This window comes from Rhinolophus sinicus, chromosome 16 (genome assembly GCF_057876585.1).
Source record: "Rhinolophus sinicus isolate RSI-liver-muscle chromosome 16, RSI-T2T, whole genome shotgun sequence".
Taxonomy (NCBI): domain Eukaryota; kingdom Metazoa; phylum Chordata; class Mammalia; order Chiroptera; family Rhinolophidae; genus Rhinolophus; species Rhinolophus sinicus.
Genome location: NC_142516.1, coordinates 126559426 through 126584549, shown reverse-complemented (window position 1 = coordinate 126584549; position 25124 = coordinate 126559426). Strand labels below are relative to the sequence as shown.

General features: G+C 35.8%; 2 protein-coding genes across 6 annotated transcripts in view; one reads left to right on the top strand and one right to left on the bottom strand.

Annotated features, from left to right (window-relative positions):
• WRN (WRN RecQ like helicase) overlaps positions 1-15425 on the bottom strand; it is a 116287-nt gene extending 100862 nt beyond the window's left edge. For 4 of the 5 annotated variants that reach the window (XM_088793482.1, XM_074329690.2, XM_088793483.1 and 1 more), the window contains exon 1: positions 15240-15423. The gene's annotated coding sequence lies outside the window, so the exon portion shown is untranslated. Of the gene's footprint in view, positions 1-15239 lie in introns of all 5 variants that reach the window. The other variant, XM_074329689.2, reaches the window with a different exon arrangement.
• A 504-nt stretch (positions 15426-15929) lies between these two features.
• PURG (purine rich element binding protein G) overlaps positions 15930-25124 on the top strand; it is a 31949-nt gene continuing 22754 nt past the window's right edge. The window contains 2 exon segments of the mRNA XM_019750506.3: positions 15930-16063; positions 16375-17247. Of these exon segments, the coding sequence (XP_019606065.1) occupies positions 16381-17247 (867 nt within the window). The 5' untranslated portion in view covers positions 15930-16063; positions 16375-16380.

Genomic DNA, 25124 nt, shown 5'->3' with positions numbered 1-25124 from the left:
AATGTAAAGGCTTTATACCTTCCTGTTACCGTCAGTCCCAAACTTCTGTTTTCATGTTTCAAATTATTCTTTTTTTTTTTTAACTTTGAATATTTTATCCACATTTGATTTTGTTGGAACTTCTCTGCCAAGGAAATAATGTCCTTCCAGGTGTTTTTCTTCAAGAATTCTATACAGCCTTCTAACTGAGGGCCACTACCAACATTTACAGATTCATATCTTCAATGAACACCTTTTTCATTAAATAATCTTCTGGGCTAGAGTTGACTTTATATATTGGACAAATATTCAACATATCTTCTAATAAAATAATCGAAAATGGCAACTTTTCCATTTCCTTTGCCTCACTGGTCTCAAACATAGTGTTCCATACAGGTAGAAACAAAGAGCAGTGACGTATCTGGGCTTTCTTAACTGTGCAATCCTGTAACTAGCTTCTTGAGCTCAATCTGATTATTACTTTTATCAATCTCTTAAAAGAACTTTGTTCATATTTTGTACTCAAAGATGCTTTCAAAAGTTTAAATCTTCTGTTTAGTAAAATAGATGTTTTATAAAAAGATACCACAGACTTATTTTGTTTGACATCCAGACTTCATTTGATTTAGGCTGAAAAGTGAAGAATTACAGCAATACCAAATCCAATTCTGAGATAATCTTTTATTGCCTATTTATTGATTAAATATTTACTATTATGTTTGATAAATTAGATAACTTTCCGGCTTTAATCAATATATTAGACACTATAGTGAAAAAGTAAATATCTGTAGAAATTAAATCTATTTGAATATAAAGTATTTAAAATACTGTAGATCTTTAATTGTTTTGAAAAAGGTTTTGTCAGTTTTTAGTTTGAATTCTTATGAATATTTTTAACACATTCTATACAAAATTTTTTTTAATTAAGGAGATGAAACAAAAACTGGGTTTAGTGAAATATTTATTTTCGTTTAGTTTAATATTTAAAAATTTTAAGTAAAATATATTTCTGAATAATCGAAAATATTTTATATGAATTTCTGAAGTTATAAAGGCCTGTATTTTCTATATTGAATCAACTGAATTGTATATTTTCAATTATTATTTTTAGATATAAGTACTAGTTCTTTAAATTCTAAAATCATATGATCCTATCAAACTCAGGGTTTGACACACTGTCACATTAAAAGCCCATAATACATAACTAAAAATTAAACAACAAGCAAGAAAACTAACAAAATTGTTTTCTATCAGAACACTAAATATTATACAATAACAATTAGCTAATAATCATGCTCTTTTCTATGTTAGCAGTAAAATTACAAAAATTAAGACAAATAAAATTTAAAGAATTTTATGTACGCAAACACACATAACTTTCCTGATGATTAAATAATGTACACATGCACAATTAAAGTAATAATTAGATAGGAAATCATCTAACAGGAAAATCAGAAGGACGTAGTACATGATATAGGCACAACACAAGTCTTCTGACCATGTTTACTATGCATAGTCATACATGTTATTGAACTCAATTAGTTTATAAAGGACCTACATAAAGAATGTTCAAATATAATTTTACTTATTATAAATCTTTGAATGTTTGTTTTATAAAATGCTTTTATATGCTTGAAAGCTATAAAAAAATATGCAACCATCAAAATCTTGCATTACCTATAACCCATATCACTATGCTGTAACACAAACTGGAAGCTACTAATGTTGCTCCAGCTAACTCTTGCCAATAGTCAGAGTGGACCCAGTGTTGCCAGACTTAATTTTTCAAAAGACAAAGAACTGGATGTCACTATGCTATCTTCCATTTGATATCAATTTTCAAGACCCTAAAATTTAGCTTCTGAGCCTCTCAATTTATAACCTCTGCTATAGACAGATCAATGCTACCAGCTGGTATGGGTATCCCTAAAAAATTTTTAAGTCAATACCCCTCACAAATCATTCTTTGAGTGAAGTACGTGGGTACATTTTTCTAGGTACAACTGCAAAGTGAGTGATGGGGAAAGAGTTAGAAAATGCTAACAATAGTATTTACTTTAAGAGGTACACACAAAAAACAGGGTGGTAGGCTGGGGTATCTACCTAAGTAGGGGAATAGAAAATGAAAGGAGCACATCTCCCTCCTTCCCTCACTTCTGACTTTACTGTATCAATGCATCCTGGCCTGGAGCATTACTCCACTCCATGGCTTTGAAACTCATGCTAGGAATGCCCACCCAACAAATGATTTACTTTCCCAAGCTGCAGAACTGTGAGTAAGAACTATGAACCCAGTGTACGGCACTGGCCAAGTTATTCCAGCCATCAACTGCCAGTATCAACCATATACTTTAACAGTCAAATTATTAAAAGGACTGGCTTGAAGGGGTAGTATGAAAATTAATGTACCTATCCAGAGCCCAGGATAACTGGAAGATAAGCCATCTTCTTCATGAAGGCAGGCCAAGACGTATTTTCATGCAATACCAAAATTTCCCTCAAAATACTTCTTAAGTCTTTATACCATTTTACCCAAAGTTTCATTTTCAGAATCGTACAAAAATAACCAGCATTCCCCCAGAAAGATCTATATGTAAGGACAGTCATCCATGTTATACAATATTTTTAAAATATATAATGTAATATATATTTATAATAAAAAGTTGAAAACAGACTACAAGGGAAAAATGGTTATATAATAAATGATTCCATAAAACAGAGCGCTACACATTTATAAAAACATGTTCATATAATTTATCAAGTGAAAAAAAGCAAGTGATACTAATTTTATAAAATAAATGTGTGTGTGTGTGTGTGTGTGTGTGTATGATAAATATATACTGGGGTGACAAAAAATGGTATACAAGTGGACACTTTGGTCAATGTTGATCAAGCAGGAGCTCGCCATAATCAGAAGTGTCTGGACGCTGATGGTAACCATTTAGAGCACCTCTTGTAATTATAAAAGTCAAACGTGACTTATATTTATCTTTTGTTATCAGTATATATTGAGTATTATCATTTTAATAGTTTTTTCCTTTCTTAAAATGTATATACATTTTTTGGCACCCTCTGTATATCATATGTATATATACATATTATATATTTTTAAAGGTCTGGAGCAATGTATACCAAAATATTAATGGTTATCCCACAACTACAGATGGCTTTTAATTTTCTTCTTTATATTTTTTTGAATGTTCCAAGTTTTCTATAAGAACATCTGTTACTTTTAGCAATGGGGGATGGAAGTATGTCAGCAAAAGATGAAAAGTTTTTTCTAAATGAACAATCAAGGCAACATTTTTTTTATAGTATAAAACAAGAGCTAGCAAACATTTTCTCTAAAAGATCAGATAGTAAATATTCTAGACTTCACAGGCAAATTGTCTCTGTTGCTACTAGTCACGTCTGCCATTACAGCACAAAAGCCATTGACTAGACTTGAATAAGCATGGCTATGCTCCAATAAAACTTTATTTATAGACAGTGAAATCTGAATGTATACAAATTTCATGAAATAGTCTTCTTTCAATTTTTTTTTCAGCCACTTAAAAATGTAAAAACCATTTAGCTCATAGTCAGTACAAAAGCAAGTCAAATGTGCCCCACTGGTCAGTTTCCCAACTGCTGCTGGAAAACACAGACAAAATGCTCTAAGATTGGAAAATGTCCAATGCTGCTGTTATTATCAACCCACTATGGCTATTTTTTAATCACCATTATACATTCATAAAATACCTAGTAAGAATACAACTTCCTAGTAAAACCTTTTTGAAAAATTAGTTGCAAAATGGACCTTATGATAGCTAAATTAATGGGCTTACTATAGGCTTAGCAATATTAGTCAATTAAATGTTAATGGATTATCTTCCAAAATTGTGACTTATGTTTTGAAAGAAATTCATCTTAAGTGATTTTATTTGACAGCAATTAATTGTAGGGCAAGCTATCTACTGAAGCCATTTCTGGTTAATGTCAATGGAAATCACACCAATAAGATTTAAGTCAGAAGAAATTTAGGAAAATTAAGAACAATTACATTCCAAATCAGCTAAAAAGGGACAGTCTTTAATCACCTGGCTTTTAAACCATATTCTATTTCACTCTGGCAGACTGGAAATTCATCTCAAGAGCACATATTTTTCCACTTAGAATAGTGTTATCTTCTAGACAGACTTAACACCAGTCTCCAGAGAAAACTGGGTTTCAGTAGATTAGCTCAGAGATATCTTTGTTCCTAAAACCTCTAACTCAGGCAAGGAGATAAATACCTACCATTACCCCGTTACCACAGTAACTGACTTGCTTGAGGGCTAAACTGAATAAAGTATCCCAACCGTTTTGAAATGTACCAAAAAAAGAGAAAAAACACCACTGTTAAGTTAAATGGCAGATAACAATTTCAGATACAGATAATTTCAAGTCCAGGAAAAAATTATCAGCAAATAGTTCAATGCTTAACTCTGATAGGCAATTATATTGTTTAATGTGGATACATTTTCACTTACGACCTAAAATGGTTCAGTTCTATTTTGTTCAAAATGTGTAAGGCTAATCTGATGAAATACACCATTTTATAAAATCTGATTATTTAATCAAAAATGCAAGAATGTTTATAATTGCTCTGAAATTTGCTAACAAAATGTCATAAAAGAGCAGTCATGGTACATAAGCTATCACTCTGGGCATTTATGTAAGTTTTACATATATCCATTGACTTTCACAACGTTTCTCAGAGGAAGAAAGCTGTATCACCATCACTGTGCACAAAGGACAACTAATAACAAAGACTAGCTGATAGTTCAAAAGTTAGCAGACCAGTCTATTAAAAATTACACTATGAAGAAGCAGGGGAGTGGAAAGAAATCTGGACTTGGAGTCAGAAAACCTGGCTAGGCTCCAATATCACTCTGTGTCAAGAAAAAGAACCCAAAAGATAGAAGTATGACAAAAAGAAGACAGTATGTTCTTTCAGTGTCCTATAGGAGCACAAACCCACCCAAGGATTATTTCATAAAGAAACATACCTTTATTTGACACATCATTTACTACTGATTAAAAACTCAGACTCTATGAAGTTTCACGTTAACTTGTAAATTTTTGTCTGGTAAAGATGCAACTGAATTCTATCCAGTAGAAAAAATAATCTCAAAGGCTACAGTTTTATTGCCCTAAGGACATCTTTGCATCTAACCTAGAAATCTTATTGCAAAGTTCTTTCTCCAATGTCTATATGTGCCAGTCAATTTTATGTGTCAGCTTGACTGGGCTAAGGGTTACCAGCCTAAAGCAAGTAAAACATTATTTCTGGGTTACGCCTGGGAGGCTGTTTCCAGAGGAGGTTAGCATTGGAACAGGCAGACTGAGTAAAGAAGAGTGCCCTCACCAATGAGGATAGGTATCATCCAATTTATTGAACAAAAAGGCCAAGGAGGGCAGATTTGCTCTCTGCTTAAGCTGGGACCTCCATCTTCTGCCCTTGCACATCAGCACTCCTGTTTCTTGGGCATTTTTACTGGGAGCAGGACATACACCATTGGTTCCTCTGGTTCTCAGGCCTTCAGGTTTGGACTGGAACTACACCACTGGCTTTCCTGGGCCTCCAGCTTGCTGATGCCAGATCACGGAACTTCTCAGCCTCCATAGTTGCATGAGCCAATCCCTTATAATAAATTTCTTTAAATAGATATAGATATAGATATAGATATAGATATAGATATAGATATAGATATACATATAGATATAGATATAGACATAGATATAGACATAAATATAGATATATATCTCCTATTGGTTCTGTTTTTCAGAAGAACCCTGACTAATACACTATATATATATATAACTTTTGTACCTCCTTGAAACAATTTTATCTCTGTTGGTTCCCTCTGTACTGAACTGAATAAATGGGACATGTGTTCGTTCTATATTTGTGTAAGAATCGGTCTTTAATTTTTTGAAAAATTATTCTTTGACATTTGGCCACTTAGTATCCATGTGACTTTGGATAAGCCACTTTTCTAAAATTTCATTTTCTCATCTGTAAAACAGGATTAAATTCCCATTATATTACTTGCCTTATTATATTACATTTTTATTATATATTAATTGCCTTACTGACCACAGGGTTGATGTGAAGATAAACATGATGTCACATCTTTAAACTGCAGTTAGTTAAACATGAGCCGGTATCCTGATAGGAGTAGTTAGTGGTAGATCATTTACTGCTATTTACACCTCGTTCCCTTTAGAGCACTGAGAGTGATGAAGAATTTGTGGGCTCAGATAGAGACACCAAATCCCTACAAACTAGACAAAGCATATAAATGTATCCAAAGTTAATTAAGCACTGAAAGGCTTCACAGGGAGAATGTTCTTTTAAATATAATAATAAATTAAAATAGAGAAGAGAAAATGGATTTAATTTATTTATTCAAGAAGACTTCCTTCTTACCAATCAGACCTGACCCAAGGAGTACTGAATTTCAACATGCATCTATTTTCTTTCTCTAACTATAGTACACAAAATATATTTAGGAGGTTTCAGTCTACAATCTATTAATACATTACAGTAGTAAACTTCATATACTCATCAAACTTCTCATGTATGTAGAAAAGAATATAGAAAAAAGGAAATTTCAATAACTGATAAGTATAAGATTGGATTAATAAGTATTTTCAATAGCCTAACACAGGAAGCTTATAAAACCAAAGCAGCTTAAATGCTTCGGCAATTCAATTTGGTTAACAATGCCTTAATTTTGTTTAGATTCTTTGGGTTTCACCTATACAATTTGTTATTTTCACCAAGAGAGACAGCTTCCAGTCAAAAAGCCTTTCAAACTTAATTAACAATGCAATGAACTTTAAAAATTCTGGATCTGATTTAATTTATTATATGACATATTTTCTGAAAATATAACCTTGCCCTTTTAGTTTAACTATACTTAATATATTAGCAAGTAGTTTATATACTGGGGTGCCAACAAAATGTATACACGTGGACACTTTGGTTAACGTTGCTCAAGCAGTAGTCGCAGTAATATGAAGTGTCTGGATGCTGATGGTACCACTTCGAGCACCTCTTGTAATTGCAGAAGTCAAACGTGACTTGTATTCATCTTCTGTTATCGGTGTATATTGAGTATTGCAATTTTAATAGTGTTTTTCCTTTCTTAAAATGTGTATACATTTTTTGGCACCCTCTGTATATCAGATATATATATACACACACACACACAGATATACATACGCATATACAAACATATATATACACATATACACATTCTATATTTTATTGTAGAAGGTGTAATTTATAGGGTATTGCCCTGTATTGTTTTTAAGAATATCTTTCTACTTTTCAGGTATTAACAAAATAGGAGGGGATGGAGAAAAACAAAGAGGAACCAAATAATACATAACAAAGCCCTCAGTAAATTCCCTAAAGAGGCTTTCAAGACTTCCATTAATCCATTGCTAGATTTCTGCTAATCTTAATTTCCCTCCAAACAAATTTAGAAAAGCTAAATAAAACTACCTACTAGCATTTGGTTTGGCTATAGTAAGTCACTGCAATTTTAAAAAGCAACAGGATGTTTTCGGTTGTGTTTTTTTAAGACCTGTTTGTTTATATTTCTTTGTCTACCAAATTTTCATTACTGTCAAACATTATATAATATATAATTTGCATTAATAAAGTATAAATAAAAACTGTTAATAAAGTCAATTGAAATAAAGTGCAAATGGAACCAAATTAATACAATAAAGTGCCATTAAAATGCTGGCAACAGGGGGAAAAGATAAAAGCCTCTCTCTATGCTGTGTCATTGTGAAAAGCCTCACTGCCCACAAACCAGAACGTGACTTGACCTGAACTGAATCCACGGCACAGTGAAGTGCTTTATAACTGAATTTCACGATCCAACTGAATAATTCATTTTTTTTAATGAATTTCCTCTGTTCTGTAAGTAGCTATAGCCAGTCAGCTGAAATCAACCATTATAAACTGGGAAACTGCAAAGAAAGATTTCAAGTAAGTCCATTTAAAACTTGCTCTGTCTATTTTTCCTTTTATATTGATTACTGTTACTTCAGATGGTCTGCGATGATATTTTATAGGACTCATTATGAATTGGACATTGATGGTTGCCTATGCTGTATCCATTCCACCCTGCACCCTTTTTACAGTACCATAAATTTAATTCAGATAATCACCAGTTACCCACAAAACCAATGTGTTAAGGGAAGCTGCTCCCACTCCCAGCTCCCATGATAAACCCAGCTGATCTAAAGGGAGTCCCATTCCCCATGCCACAATGATGATTCAGAAACTCAGGCCTACCCTCAAGACATTCCCCTGGATTTAGTATAGTAAGAAAATAAATGACTTAATCTAAAGGGAGTCCCAATTCCCCTTGCCACAACGATGATTCAGAAACTCAGGCCTACCCTCAAGACATTCCCCTGGATTTAGTATAATAAGAAAATAAATGACTTAATTCAGGCCAGTGACACAAGAGGAGGTGTTTAGGGAAGGTTCTGAGAATGGCACTGCCTTCCTCTGGTAAGAAAGCTACCAGAAGAGATGCCCTCTATTTGAGAAGGTGCCTGGGCCTTCTAAAGCCATTTTGCCACCATCATGGAAGTCAGCTTGGGGACACGCCAACTTAGACACGAAGCCAACACACAGAAGGCAAAGATGAGAAATGGAGTCAGCGTCAATAGACCAAACCAGTCTTCAAGTCAGCCTTATCTCAGCCTTCAAGTTATATTTTAATAATAAATTTCCTTATTTTTTAAGCCTATTTGAATCAAGTTTTCTGTGCTTGCATTCTAATACACAAATATAAGTGAAAATAAATTTATATGGTCAATCCTTGTCTTCCTTTAATCCCTTATCCTAAATAAAAATAAATTATAAGAATAAACAAAATAGCTACACAAAGTTACAATACCATAATTTTTGTAACGTCATAGTTTCAAAACCTTTTTAAATCACAACAAGAACCAAAATAACATTAAGTAGCAATTAAATAGAAAATAACTAAATGGGAGTGATATTTCACTTTCAGATGCAAAGCTCTGCATTAGGTTGAAATTCAGCCTTGCCAGGTAGAAATAAAAATGCATAAATTTTACAATAAAACCAATTTAACTACAACTCGACTGAAAACCAATGGCTTAAAAAGCAGGGGTGGGGGGGACGGGGGCAAAATAAAAAAAAAGACCAATTTACATGTGGGAAGACTAGTTAAGGATAAAAAAACAAAGATTGGGTGAAAAATAAATTAGAAAATTAATACACAATTCCGAAAGCAACCATAAATTTTCCTAATGCAAATCTTTCATGAGAACTCCTAAAATAGTCTCTTCACAGACAGGGCAAGTTTATGTAAAATGAATAAAAGGAAAAAAATCAGCAATTTTATAACACCTCCTAGAAGGCAAAAATTATCTTCTAATCCAATTATCTTTCTACTGTATTTCAGTGCCTTCATTTTACGAATGAACAGCAAAAGCAGATCTGGTACCAATAGATGATGTATCATGCCTGCACATCAAAAGTTCCAGGAGAAACAACAAAGCTTTGATACTTCTTCCAATGGCTTCTATTTTTCCTACCACAGACTAGAAAGATCCCATCCCTCTATCTTATTAGTCTAAAAGAGACTTAAATAGAGGTGAATCTCTGCCCTTCCCTGGAAGCTAGCCTATTAGACTCACGGTGGAAGAGATCATAAAAATGCAGAGACAAGAACATGAGTCAAAAAGAAACAAAGCCTTGAAGTAGCCTGAGGAGGGAAGGTCATTGGTTCTATTTATTTTGGGGGAATGTGAAATTGTTTTAATTTCTTATTTCCCCATGAAGAAATTACTTAAAAACCATCTTCTTTCTTAATCCTTCCGTATATTAAGCATTTTATCAACAATGAAACAAAATCACCTTTAAAAGAGTCTGACTGCTATTACTAACCAGCTTTTACAAGAGGTAAGCTTAATTTTTATCAAAAAACTAAAGTCTCCTAAAATAAGTAATTTTTCCTGGTATCTCTTTGAGGGCAGGTAATTTATCTATTTAATTAAAAGGAACAAATATTCCTGAGATGACTAGATTCAAGATAAGCATACCCAAATTAAGTGCTTTTCTATAAATTAAGTACCTTTCTGTACACAAGCAAGAAGGAATTAAAAATATAATTTATATCTAAACTCAGCTAACAGCAAAAATGACCACCATTGAGGAATAAACCTAATATAAAATATATAAGACCCATTTTAAAAATAACTAGAGAAGTTTACTAAGACGTGGAAAAACGGGCTAGACAAGATACAGTGAGTCTCAAAACTGTAAATATATGAATTAAATCAATACACTCCAGAAGCAATACCAAGAAAAAAGTGTCAGCAGGATTTTCATCAAACCACACAAGTTTATATTAAGGTTCACTAGGAAGAAAAAAATGCTCAAGAACAGTAAATACTTTTTTTTGAAAAATAAGACCAATAAGTGGAAACTCACTCTACTAAATATAAAACCGTACAAAACAGCAGTAATCAAAATAGTGTGGGATTGGTATAAAAATTAAGATATAATCAAAGGAATAAAACATACCATGTCCAGAAACAGATCCACGTAAATATAGAAATTTGACATATTTGATAAAGAAGGCATTCCTAATATTTAAGAAAAAACAAAGTATTCAATAAATGAGGCCAACAAAACTGTCTATAATTCTGATATACCACTGTCAGCAGAAGTCAAAAAGATTTTCTACAATATTTACAAAAGAATAGACACTGGCTCAGCATTTTCAAAGACAGTTTTGATCACTTGTAGAAGTTATCCAAACTTTAAATCTGCATACCCTTCAAACGAACAATTGTATCTGTCCTATGGAAATACATGCACATATGCACAAAGATGTATTCAAAGAATGTTCACTATATCAGTCTGTAATAGCAAAAATACTAGAAGCAATTAACAGGGTAAATTAATAGTTAAACAATAACATATCCATAATACGGCATAATAAACAGTAAGTAAAAGAATAAAATACAGCTATATGTATTACAGTGAGAAGTTCTGTAACATATGTGCTAAGTAAAACCAAAAAAAAACTTAGTAATAGATACCATTTAAATTTTAAATTATGAAATTCTGTGTCTCTGTAAAGGCAAAGAACAATTCAGGAGGATATATAATCAGTTAACAGGGGATCCTACAAGTAAAAGAATGGAATTGAGGTCAGGTATGTGAAGGGAGAATTAGTATTCTACAGTTTGTTTCTCAGCAAGCATGATGTCTACCCCTCTCCTGCTCTCTCTCTCTCCCTCGCTCCTTTCCTCTTCCCTGTATACCTCCTTCTGTTCTTGAGCAATCTGAGAGTAACAGGAAGGGACTCTGTAAATAATAAAGTGACTTATATTTTTCCATTTTGGGATCCTGAGAATAAACAGTGTCATGGTTTTAGTAAAATCAAGAATAGAGGAAGATAAAGAGGCTTGATTACATTAATACTAAGAAAGATGACAGTAACACACCCATTTAGCACTCCCCACCTCAGCTCTCAGTGAGTGCCAGGAATGACACCCAATTGTTTTAAGGCCAATAGGGAAATCCCATTCCTCTTGCCACACCATTAATTCAGGGATAAGAACTATTACACAGGTCTCAGTTCTCTGGTCTACATCTCCTGTTCATATTACTGGATCCAAGGTGGTCCAATTGTAACAAAGCTCAGGATTCTCCTTCCATGGTATGGAAAACAAGGCTTTGGCTCCGGTTAGACGTGAAGGGGGAAATACATCGCTATGGTTGTGGCTATAGAAGAAATCACCCAGAAGATAAAGCACCTTCATGCCTCATGGAAGAAGGCCAAGCACAGGGCCAGAAAAACAGTCAGAGCTCTGAATGAACTTGCCTCAAGGTCACCCTGTCTCAGGATATGTCAATTAAATAGGCTAATAAGCAATCTCTAATGGCTGAAGCCAGTTTGATTTGGCTTTTCCATTATTTGCAACTGAACATATCCCTGCTGATGGAATGTGGTAAGTAAAACCTAAGACCACTTTGTGATCTGACTTTTTGAACTATATAGAATTGCATGTTCTTTATCCCTATTGATATTGATATTCCTATTGAATAGTAACTATTCCCTATGGATGACAGTTAGGTTGCTTGCAAATTTTATCACAACTAACGTTCAGTGAACACCTCTGTGTACACCTTTAGGCTTTCATATTATTATTTCTACAAGATAGATTCCTAGATATAAAATTATAGGTCATAGAATGTTCCTACTTCTCTGCCTGCCTCCTCACCAATAAATTATTCACAACCCTGAGAGATAAGACAAGCCAAAGCAGAAGCCTACAAAAAAAAAAAAAAAAGAAAGAAAGAAAAGCTTTTTCTACAGAAGCTGCATTATCACTAGCCTTTGGTGAAGGATTTCAAGCCAACAACTAAGAAAAGATGCCTCCCGTCATCTGCCACTCATAAAAGAACACTTTGGTTAAAGATCAGAAGTCCATGAGGGCTTATGGATAGGCTATGAGTTGCCATGTAACCATACATAACTCAATACCTAACTTTCCAGTGTTAGATACAGATCAAGTGTTAATGGACCATGCTCATCACCGTGGCCACCAGGACTGTAGCCATTTATATCTATAGCCTCCCCTATTACCCTCTACTCGTCCAGTAGGTCACAATGTTTGGTGCGCAATATTGTCTCTCAGTTTTCTGAGTAGCTCTCCTCCAATAATCTTACCTACACCTTGCTCCACTGGGCTGTTCACATGAGGACATCATTTCATTACCAATGACTAAATCCTTCCATAATCTCAATCCCAAGCAACTCACTACCCAATCAACATCTATTTTTCAAGCTCATTCGCTCTAGAAGCACAACTCAAACGCTCTTTTGACCCAACTGGGACCAATAATCCAATGATCCTACTACCTTTTCACTTGCCTCACCCCCTAGTAGTCTTTACTTCCAGTTTAAATTACAAAGTTTTAACTACTTCCTTGCTTACTCCCTTAGCTTCATTGCCCACCGCTGGCTTCATTATTCTCTCCTAGCAAAACTCTAACCCTGAATAAAAACAGGGTTGCTTACTCAGTGCCTATAACTATGCAGCTGAATGAATGCAGCGGGTAAAAAACACAACCAATGTTGACTGGTGTCATTTTAAATTTTGACCACCAACCTCAAGTGGGCCCTTAGTTTTCCTAGCAATTCTACTTTTCATTAATTATTTACTATCTTCCCCTTCTATTGCATACCTTCTCCTGTCTACTTAAATCTATCATATCTCCTCCCTCCTCCTCACTTTAAGCCTATGACCTTGCTTCAGATTTCACTTAAGCAATCAAAAAAGAATTTACACAAGCTCCTACTCTGATTTTATTTACATAATTGCATCTATGCCCATATACTCTACTGTGATGGTTAATTTTATAGTGTCAACTTGACTGGGCCATGTGGTGCTCAGATATTTAGCTAAACATTATTCTGGGTATGTCTGTGAGGCTGTTTCCAGATGACATTAACACTGAAATCAGTAAACTAAGTAAAGCAGACTGTCCTCCCCTTCTGTTGAAGACGTAAATAGAACAAAAAGGATGAGTAAAGGGAGAATTCACTCTGACTGACAGTCTTCAAGCTATGCCATTAGTCTTCTCTTGCCTTCAAACTCAGACTTAGACTGAAATATATACCATCAGTTCTCCTGGTTCTCAGGCCTTCAGACTTGAACTAGAACTATACCGTTGGCTCTCCTAAGTCTCCCGCTTGCCAACTGAGGAATACATACTCATATGTGTGTGTGTGTGTGTGTGTGTGTGTGTGTCAATAAGGAATTGAGAATTGGCCCATGCTATTATGATGCGAGGTTGAATAAGACAGACAAATATAGAGATATATAGGTATATATATTCCCCATAAGCTAACTGTGCGCCTAAATCCAGCCCCTCTATGTGTGCACTAGATTCCATACCCCCTATCTACTCAATGTTTTCACTCTCTACTAGTCTATCAGAAAAGTCCCAAAGTCCCATCAGTATATAAGCATACTGCAATTTCTGCCATCTTAAAAAAAAAAAAAAAAAAAAAATGTTTTTTGATTCTTGGTTAACTGCTCCATTCCTCTCCTTTATAGAAAAACTACTCAAACGAGTCATCCATTGGAGACTAGCATCTCCATTTCCACTTCTTCCATTGTCTCTTAAACCCACTGTATCGGCTCCATCCCACCAGAAGGGCTCATATCAAGGTTACCAATGACCTACATGTTGCCAAATCCTAGTCAATTCTCAGTACGCATCTGGCTCAATGTACCAGCAGCATATGCCACAATTAATCATACCCACCTTCGTGAAACAGTTTATTGGGCTTCTGTGACAATTCTGGATTCTCCAACTACATCAATAAGAATTCCTTCTCAGTACCATCTGCTGGTACTTCCTTACCTCTCCAAACTCTAAACATCACAGCATTCTAGATTCAGGCTTGTTCATTCTCTTTTCTATCTACATGCACTCCCTTGGAGATCACATCCAGTCTGATGACTTTAAAATTATCTATGGCACACAGATGACTTCCAAATTTATGTAAACAGCCTAGACCACTCTTCTATTCAGTGACATCAAATCTGAACTCTCCTACCCACCGGACTTTCCACTCCCTAAAAGTTAATATACAAAAATGTACCCTGACTTAAAAGACTGCTAAATTTGCATCCTAAGAATTTTATTACCCTCTTCCACGGGGAGTAGTATTTTTTACATACTCAAAGCTATCCAGAAAACAACTCAGATTCAGCCAGAAAACAAAACAAAAAAATTAAGGACTGACTTGAACTCAAGAAATCCAACATAATTTGTTAAATTACGCGCATCAGGTTATCTCTTTCGACTTTATTGTGTAAACATGGAGTGGCTCAATTTCTGCAGCAGTAAAGGCCTTATGGAAAGGAGAGAATCCTAAGACCACATGAAAGGCACAAGCTGGGGGCAGAAGGGATGAGAAAACACACTTTTTGACTGACAGCTCTGAGAAGGCCTGCGAGCGGTCAGGATTCCTTTTCCTGGGTGCTTCGGAGGTGGAAAGGAGAAGGAAGATGTCCGTTTCTAAGGATCCCTCTCACACAGCCCAAGGCTTGCTCTGCGGAACTGAGCACCTCCAGGGTCGGAGAAGGCTAGAGTGATAGCCCAGGGTCTGGAGCTGGCGGAAGTAGGGGTGGGGAGGACACGTTACCCTGAGAAGAGCCAGTTCAACGGATCTTCTCCTTCAGCTGGATGACATGGAGCTTCACAACACCAGGTCCTGGAACCCAGAAATCCAGGCTAGACACCAATTCAACAGGCTTTATTCCCGCTCTGCAGAATGCACGCTGGAGCGTCACGGCGCACAAAGTACACATCACCTAAGGGAGACTACCTTGTCCTACCCCTTCCGTCCCGCCCCATCCTCCGCTCCGCCCCGTTTCAGCCCGCCCAAGACAGCCCAGCTGACTGAGCGGTGCGCATGCGCAGGGACTCTCGCTGCTGCTGAGCACTCTGGGAAGTGTAGTCTCTGTGCGATTGCCGGTGGGCCGAGAGTCCTACTTCCCGGCGGATTCTGGAGAAGTCAGAACACTCTCGCCACCCGGGTCCTTATTCCCATCTTCACACCTGTCGGGTCACCTCGCACTCACGCTCCATCCCCACGCGCTGGGCTTCGATCAGGGCGCACCCCGAGGGAGAACGCGATATCCCCTCTTCCATTCAGCGGGTTGTGCTAGAGGAGGCGGGGTCCACTGCCCGCCACCCTCCCCATTCCTCTCCTCCCCTCCCTGGCGGGTGTCGGGTTAGTGCCGGAAGAGAGACGGCGGCCCCCGCAGCGGCCGCAGGAGGGGCGGCGGCGGTGGGCGCCGCAGGCAATGCCCCTGCCCGGCTCCTCCGGCGGGAGGTGGTGCGATCGGCGGCGGCGGGGAAGCAGGAGGGGGGCGGCGGCTGCGGCGGCTGCAGCAGAGGGGCCGAGCGCTGGCGGCGGCGGCGGTCGTGAAGGGCATCGGTGGCTGCGGTGATGGCAACGCTGATGTGAGTGTCTGCTGGCTGGGGACCCCGGGGCTGCCGAGCCCGAGGCGGGCGGTCCGGCGGCGAGCGGGAGCGGGAGGCCAGGGGTGGCGAAGGGATGCTGTGTGCGCGGTGCAGAACTGGGTATGCCGCCCGTCGCCGCCGACCGTCCGGTAGGGGCCGGAGCTCTGCGCTGGGGTGGCCGGCGCCGTGGGAGCGGAACCCAGTGTGGGGGTCCCAGGCGGAGGCGGGGGCAGCGCAGGCCGAGGGGCGTCTGCGATTGTTCTCAACACCCCTCCCCCACCCCACCCCGTGTGTCTGTTTGTCACTTGCAGCTGAAGATGGAAAGAGCCAGGCGAAGGGGAGGCGGCGGCAGCGGCCGCGGCCGCGGCGGCAAGAATGTAGGGGGCTCTGGCCTAAGCAAGAGTAGACTCTATCCCCAGGCCCAGCACTCCCACTACCCCCACTACGTGGCTTCAGCCACCCCTAATCAGCCTGGGGGCGCAGCCGAAATCCAGGAGCTGGCCTCCAAACGAGTGGACATCCAGAAAAAGAGGTTTTACCTAGACGTGAAGCAGAGCTCCCGGGGCCGGTTCCTAAAGATAGCCGAAGTGTGGATAGGGAGAGGCCGGCAGGACAATATCAGAAAGAGTAAACTGACCCTCTCCCTGTCAGTGGCAGCGGAACTGAAGGACTGTCTAGGGGACTTCATCGAGCATTACGCCCACCTGGGCCTGAAAGGCCACCGGCAAGAGCACGGCCACTGCAAGGAACAAGGCTCCAGGAGAAGACAGAAGCACTCTGCACCCTCCCCACCAGTGTCGGTGGGTTCCGAGGAGCACCCTCACAGTGTCCTTAAAACCGACTACATAGAGAGGGACAATAGGAAATATTATCTAGACCTAAAGGAAAATCAGCGGGGTCGCTTCCTAAGGATTAGACAAACCATGATGCGTGGGACTGGCATGATAGGTTATTTTGGCCATAGTTTGGGCCAAGAACAGACTATTGTCCTCCCAGCACAAGGAATGATTGAGTTTCGTGATGCCTTGGTTCAGCTAATTGAAGACTATGGCGAAGGGGACATAGAAGAACGAAGAGGTGGAGATGATGACCCACTTGAACTCCCAGAGGGGACTTCTTTCAGAGTGGACAATAAAAGGTTCTACTTTGATGTGGGCTCTAATAAATATGGAATTTTCCTGAAGGTAAGTGAAGTGAGGCCACCTTACCGTAATACTATTACTGTTCCATTCAAAGCTTGGACAAGGTTTGGGGAGAATTTTATCAAGTATGAAGAAGAGATGAGGAAAATTTGCAACAGCCATAAAGAAAAGAGAATGGATGGCAGAAGGGCCAGTGGTGAAGACCAAGAATGCCTCGACTAGAGTGAAATTGAACTCCATCAGGCAAAATTTAAAATCATAAATTGGCTAAAGTACTGATCCATAATCATTTGAAGAAGTTTTTACTCTTTTTTGGCCCTTTGTTATTAGTGATACCTCTAGTAGTTTATACTTCAAGGAGTCTGATTCTCATGTTACGTTACTGCATACAACACTATAATTCTTACGGGAATTCCAACCTTCCCAGAGCTAAATAGTTTAGCTGCTTCATCTGCTCCAGACTATTGAAGTATGCAAATCAGCACAAAATGTGATATTCTGACCTTCTAAATACCATAACTAAGATTTACATTGCACTATGACATAATCCTGAAAAAAAGATACATATACCTAATGTGGAAGTGTGAATTACTATTTAACAATTTCCCAAAAAAAGTATTCCATCCCTACTTCATTAAAAGCTGCGAAGCTTACCTGTAGGACAGTTACCACAGAAACAGAAATTGACCTCAAAAATAGTATAAATATATTTATAAAAGTACAAGTAGAAATATATTGATTGTCCATTGGATAACTGAATATTAAAAGGTACCATTTAAGAATCAAACCTTAGAGTTACTATAGTATTCTATAATTTCAAATTTTGTGGTAACCCTACAGTTTATAGTTGCCATATCAAAGCCATGGGAAAGTTTTAATTGGTTATTCTAAACTAGTACAATCCCATCTTTACCTCTGTTTATTGTATCATATATTTTATTCACTCCAAAGTTTCAGGAATTACTTTTATGTCACTATTGAGTGGGAGGCTTCATCCTATGGCTTTGCTATGGAAATCTTGATGTTTTAGCTTTTCTTGCTAATTTGAAGGTTGTGAGAGGTTTTTTCCCAAAATATATCATGGACTCAAGGTGTTATATTTTATGCTTCTTCTTTAACACTATTTCAGAGGGGTTGGTGCACCAGTTAACTGATATAAAAATACATCTGTAATAATATATTTTAGTAACACTTTTGCAATTTCTACCCTTAAAACTGTGTCAACACTTCCAGTATAAACCTGACTTTTACAGGTGTTTTAATTCCAGGAAGAAAATGTTTTCTCAAAAAAGCATTCAGAATATAAATTTTCAGTCTGGGAAAAATATATTTGAAGATTGGTTATAAACTTATTTAAAAGGAAAATTCAGGCATTTTCCATGGTGCTCTTTATAATACTTAAAAAGGTTTACTTTACACAAGACTCACCCATTTACCTGTATTAAAAATTACTTTCCAGGAAGTGCCACAGCAATTTTTCAACACCTAAGCAATTTTTTAAACAAGTGGATATAGTGTATATGTGTACCAACCCACCCTGTATTAACTAACTGAATTTTTATCTGTTGAGCTACATTTTATTCTGAATGAAATTACTGTCTTTTATCTTGGCTTTATTCCCCTCCTACACAATAAGTCCATATAATCATGTTTAAGAGCCAGACACTGATTTCAACCCCCAAATATAGCTCTCATTGATGAGAGCTGGCTGCATGGATTGAGATCAGAATATAGCTCTTCTTTTATATGCTATAGGTAATTCAAAACTATTTTAACAGTTTTTTTTCCTCCAGAAGTTTGTCCCCAAATACATCTAAGTAAAGTCACTAAGAAAACTTTATGATATGAATTAAGAAAAGTAATTTCACTGGTTTATGTTACTTAAAAACAAGCAATCAGTAACCCAGACATATGCTGGTGCTGGTTTGCAGATTGTATTTCACATTTCCTCAAGTAGTATGAAGGAATGTCATTAGTTCATTATAATTGTGGACCATCTGGATCACTATGGAACAATTAAAGGTTAGAAGATAATGTTAATAACTAGAGTTAATAGCACATGGTGGGTGTTGAGACTCTAAAAGTAGCAAGGATTTTTAAACCGTCCTAACTGTAAAATAACGATCATAGGCTTGATAAGAGTAGTTTTTGGTATATGAAGGAGTGGTGTGCACTTGAATTACTGTACTACTGATTGTTATTGCTGCCCATCATAGTGCCTATTAATAATAATCAACCTGTCAGATTTTGGCAAACTGGAGCTGTGAATATTCCAGTATTTGAGTGTTCCTATCACTATTGCTGTGACTATATACGCTCTCTTAAATCCTTCCCTTCTAAAATATTTATATCCGTTAAGTCTAAATGATTTTTTTGGTTTTTGTCTGATAAGATTTGAGTGTGTGTGTCTATATATGTGTATGTATATATGTGTGTTATATATATATACATATACATGCAATACTATGTCAGACTTAAATATCTTTAATTCATTGTATATAAATATTATTAAATTTTGCATTAATTTAAGGAAAGAATTAGTTAAGCAGCCAAATTTTCCACATTGTATGTGTACTTCAAAGTTTTTACCATCTCAAAGCTATAGATTGGGTAGATGCATATATACCGTATATACCGGCAATTGACTATACATTAGAATCATTAAGCCTTCTACCAGTCCTTTTGTTTCATGTTTTCATAGTTAATGTATTCCTTGAAAAGTGAAATGATGCTATGATTTTTTGATACTTAAATTCCCAATCATTCATTAGCCATAATCAAATAAGATCCAGTTAAAAACTCTGGTATTAGGACACGTATTGCCATGTATCTTATAAAATAAGCTACTATTCTTATCTGTGCAATATACATTTTATTTATTGTCATTTGTGACATAAGTGAAGCTGCAAGTGTACATGGTATTCTTCAAAATAATAGGATCCCTGCCTTGAAGACATTAAACTCTTAAGGCATCTGGATGTTAGCAGTCAGAAATGAGCATTAACGTTAGTAACCAAAATTACTAGTTCACTGTATAATTCTAAAACACTGATGATGTTTGCACATAATAATCCAAGCATAATGTGGTACAGACTCAAACTGTAATAATATAAGCTAATAGTATGAAATTTGGAAACGGGTTCCTCATAATAGTTGGCAGTGTGCTCCTAGCAATTGAAAGCAGCACTAATCTGTTGCTTATATGCAAAAGACGCAATGTATTATAAAAGTATTAACGTTCTGCCACATTTTATAATTTTTCTTGTTAAATCCCCAAATTGCCATGTCCCTTAAACTTGAGTCAAACACAAGCTTATTTGCACTAAAGAGCATGGCCAAAAAATAAATGACAGGGTGGAAAAGCTAGTTGGAACCTCTTGAAGTAATTGGTTCTAATGGGAGAATTTCACATTTGTCTATTTGAAAGCTATATGGTCCAGGCAGACAATCTGTCAGTTCACTAATTTAATAATGCACTTTACCTTTTGTATATAAAAGATGTACATTTATGCCACTTGACAGGTGGGATGTGTTTCAATAACTACGTAGTTAGAATCTATAAGGTGATCTCTTGCATGCATATGTTTGTGTTGGAACTGCTGTAGCAAAACGTTTCCATTAAATCAGTGTAATGGAGCAGGGTAGATGATGCTTTTGAAACAATTCCCAATACATTTAACAAATAATTTTAAAGTAGAGTTCATATTTGTATTTTTAAGGACTAGAATCAAAAAAAAAAAAAAGCCTAGCCCCGATTAATATTAAAGTTGAGACTGTATCTAATTGAGATGCCCCATAATACCCTGAATGTTAATTTTGAGAATTTGTGCTGACAAAAAAATTTTTAATGATTCTGTTTCATTGTTGATATGTGTTTAATGAAAAGACAGTACATGATACTGTGTTAGAATTAAAAGTATGGTTGGCTGATATAGTGTCATTAAGAAAATACCCAGAGTAAAGAAATAAAGTTTCAAATTGAGGAAATGCAAAGAGCCTAAGAATAGTTGGTAAGATAAATATGATATTATTTCAAAATTTTAAGAACTAAGTTTCACCGACCAAAAAGGGTATACTGGGGGATTTAGTGTATCCTTCCATCCTAAAAACTTCCTAGGATATACATTTCAAAACTAGATAATGTTGTTTAATAATAGGTTGTATGTACTTTACTAAGAAACACTGTGTACTAATAATTCATCGAGAGTATGCTATATTTACTGCATTCATTTTATATCTATGGATACGAATACATTATAAATAGTCATCTTAATATAATCATGTATTTATATTGTAATTTTGCACATATTTTCAGTAAAATAAACATTTATCTGAGCTGCATAATTTGAAGAGGATGAAATTGGAATATGCCCTCAGACACTCATTTTCAATAAGCAGCTACCATTGATGTATGTACTACCATTTTGTTTTATGGTTTATTTTAGTAATTAAGTGAGTAGGACTTATTTTGAAATTTTAAGTGGTGTCCTGAAAATTGTTTTGTAAGTGTAAAATTTCTTTTCTTGCCTATTCCCAAATGTCTTTCATTGGAACTATTTATAAAAATCCGATTCCAAACTTTATATAAGGGCTTTGCTTGGTCACCACATAGTTTGAAGTCTGTCTTTACCAAAAAACCAAACATCTTTGGCAGGATAAAATCCAAAGTAAACCACAAAGAGAAGTTAGAATTGATTCTATGCCAACAGAATAATACAGGTATAATACTTATCACTGCCAAATAAGATTCTTAAAATCTGAAGTTTCCTTAAAGATCTCTTGAGTTTCATAGAGAAATAGTATCTAATTGCTAGCCCGTCAGAGAAAGAGAGTAAGGATATTAGCATGCTGTTGAGACAATCCATAGTCCACAATGTTGTAGCAGTGAGGTACAGGAAAAATGTGTTTTTCACTATTTAATGTCATGTGAAAATTGAGTCTTCAGATTACAGTTACTCTGTCATATAGTAAATGTACCCAAATTTATGTGGATCTTAGGAAAACAATATATGTGCTAGTATATTTTTTGTATGATGTGAAAAAAGTCCTTTTTCTTAATTTGACATAACTTTTTAAGTGATTTAAATTTATTTTAGTAGTGAGTTTTTAATCAATATTTTTGAATGGGGAAAACAAAATATCCATGCTACAGATGGGTAGAAAGTAAAAAGCATTGACCAACGTTACCAATTTCTTGTGTATCTTTCTAGAGTTTCTATGCATATACAAGCATATGTGTATGTATATATATTCCTTTTAAACATACAAATTAAAACATACCATATACACTATCCTATACCAGTAATATCAGTTTTAGATCTGTTATTCTAAGTGAATTTTTTTCCCTTTTACTTAGATACCATACTTGATCTAGTTAACATAGCTTTTAATTTAAACTATATTATTACACCGAGGGAACCTCAAGGAAATTTTGAATGAATTCCATTGGTATTTACTTAAAAATGCAAATATTGTATGTATGTATTTTAATATCTATAAATATTTAATTTACCTTCCCTATCCCTAACCACCTCATCTTCCTATCTTCCCCTCTTTGTTCCCTCAAAAAAAAGTATTGGTCTTTTTCCTGAGTAATACAGTTCAGGACTGACAGAATATTAAATTACTTAGCCAAGTGTTATTTTAGATTAACTCTGTTCTCTAATTAAAAAAACACCCATATTTAAAAGCTTTAGTAAATTATTACTTCTAGTCAATTTTTATTGATTCTGTTACTGTTATCTTATTTTTTAAGAAAAAAGCAAACAAGTTATAAGAGCAAGTACTAGAACTATAGCAAAAGTTAAGACTGTTGAAATATTTTGATTTATTAACATGAGATTTTATTTTTATGATGAGAAGGGTATAGGTTATTAATGAATGACCTATTCATTTTTATGATGAGAAGGGAGAAGGTTATTAATGAATAATTAGTTTAGCAAATTAGTCAAATCCAAGACTAAACAAAGGAATAAAACTAGTCCTGATTTTTTAAAGCATTGATTCCCCATTGAAGGACTCAGAGTCTGTGAGATGTCCTTGGGACCGGAAGATACAATGATTTGCGGAAGGCTATGAGGTTACAAATACAACTAAACCATCTCCATTCTAGCAAATATAATTGTTTAAAAATAAAGTTAGCAAAATTGCTATTCCTGAAAATGTAAACAAAGCTGCTTTAATAGTTCCCCAACCTCCTCCCCAGCCCCCCCAAAAAAAAAATTAATTCTCTTTTTATTCACATCAAGGGGGCATTTAAGTTCACTTTTCTAATGACCACCAAGAAGAATTATCTGAAAAATTGAAGGTCCCATACTTGAACCCAGAAGGATACTATCTAGTTATAAATTAAATCAACCAGAGTAAAAGATCCAATACTATTAAGAATATCTTAAAGCATATGTGGGTTGAGAAAGAATTTTTTAATGGTTTGGTATCTGTAAATTTTATGAAAATACTAAAAGGTTTAAAAATGAAAGCATTGGTTTAAACTTTAGAATCATATCTACATAATTGGTGGCATGATTTTCTGTTTGTAAAATGAGGTGTTGTTAGAAGACAGGATGCTCTTTAACATGTTTTTAAAGCCTAAGAGTTGACTTATTTTAATGACAAGTAATTATCCTTTGCAGAATATACAACATTGGGAAAGATCTCCAGGTATTTTACTTGTTTAAGCTTAAAATGGTATACATGTGTTGTTCCTTATTTAAAGAGAAGGGTCAAAAGGAAGGTAAATTCACCTTCAAGAATGAATTTTTCTTAAATCTGGTCTAAAAAAAATAATGATTACCCGTACTTACTCAAGGAGTGTCCCGTATTGCTGGTCTGTGGTAAATTGTTTTCCAAACTTCACCTTCTTTTGAATATCCCTTGTGAGAAGTTGCTTATTCTTACTGGGGCCAATGGCATATACTTAAGTAAATAAAAACTTATGAATTATGCTGTTATGGCGATTTTAGTTTGTGATGTGAATATGAAGAAAATACTGACTTAAATGGAATATACGGTTTCTTGAATGTTGTTGACTTTTCTAAGATTGAATAGGAGTTGTCTGTCCTCCCATTTTACCCCCTTATATTTGGTTTCTGTAAGTTATTCTATTCAAAAGTTTTCATTGTTTTCATATTCCCCCCCCCCTAGGAAATATCAGGGGTAAAGAAAAGGGGAAGTAATCCCTAAGAAAAGTGTTCATAGTATTTGAAAGTTAGAGTTGCTCAAAAGGTATGATTGGGAGGGGCAAGAGTTGTTGGGTTTTGTTATTATCAAAATAATGTTATAAATCTGATTACGATATTTGATCTGATTAAAGTCAGAATTTCTTTTACCTGAAAGTACTATATTCAGAAATATTTAGTATTTTATTTTTCTTAGAGAAAGTGGTTCTGTAGGATAATACTCTTCTTCAGGATATAATTTGTTATTTGTTGTGGATTTGATGAAGTTATTGCCTAGAGGTAGGTAATATAAAAGAAGAAAGAGAGAAGAGAATGGTAGTGGCTGTTTATTTTGCTTGCCTGTAACAAAAATCAATCTAAAGGAAATGAGAGAACTAAGTCATTCTCAAAACTAAATCCCTGTTTATTTAACCTTTAAAAGAGTATTTGAGAAAGAATAAGACCTAATTCTGCCAAGGTATAGCCTGACCCTGAGCAAATCATTTAACTTCTGTTGTATGGCTTCCTTATATGAAAAATGAACAAGATTGTGCCAGAAGCTAAGGTTGCCTCCTATTCTGAACTTTTTAAATTCTCTATCAATGGAGTGTGTAAGAAAAAAATATATAGAAAATACCAGAATTGGAAAACGTAAGAGATTCTCTCTTTATATTAAAAACAACTATAGTAATGCAGCAACCTGTGAAAATACCCAAAGGAACATGCAGAAGTGTCAGTTTTATAACATGTATGTATCTCTTT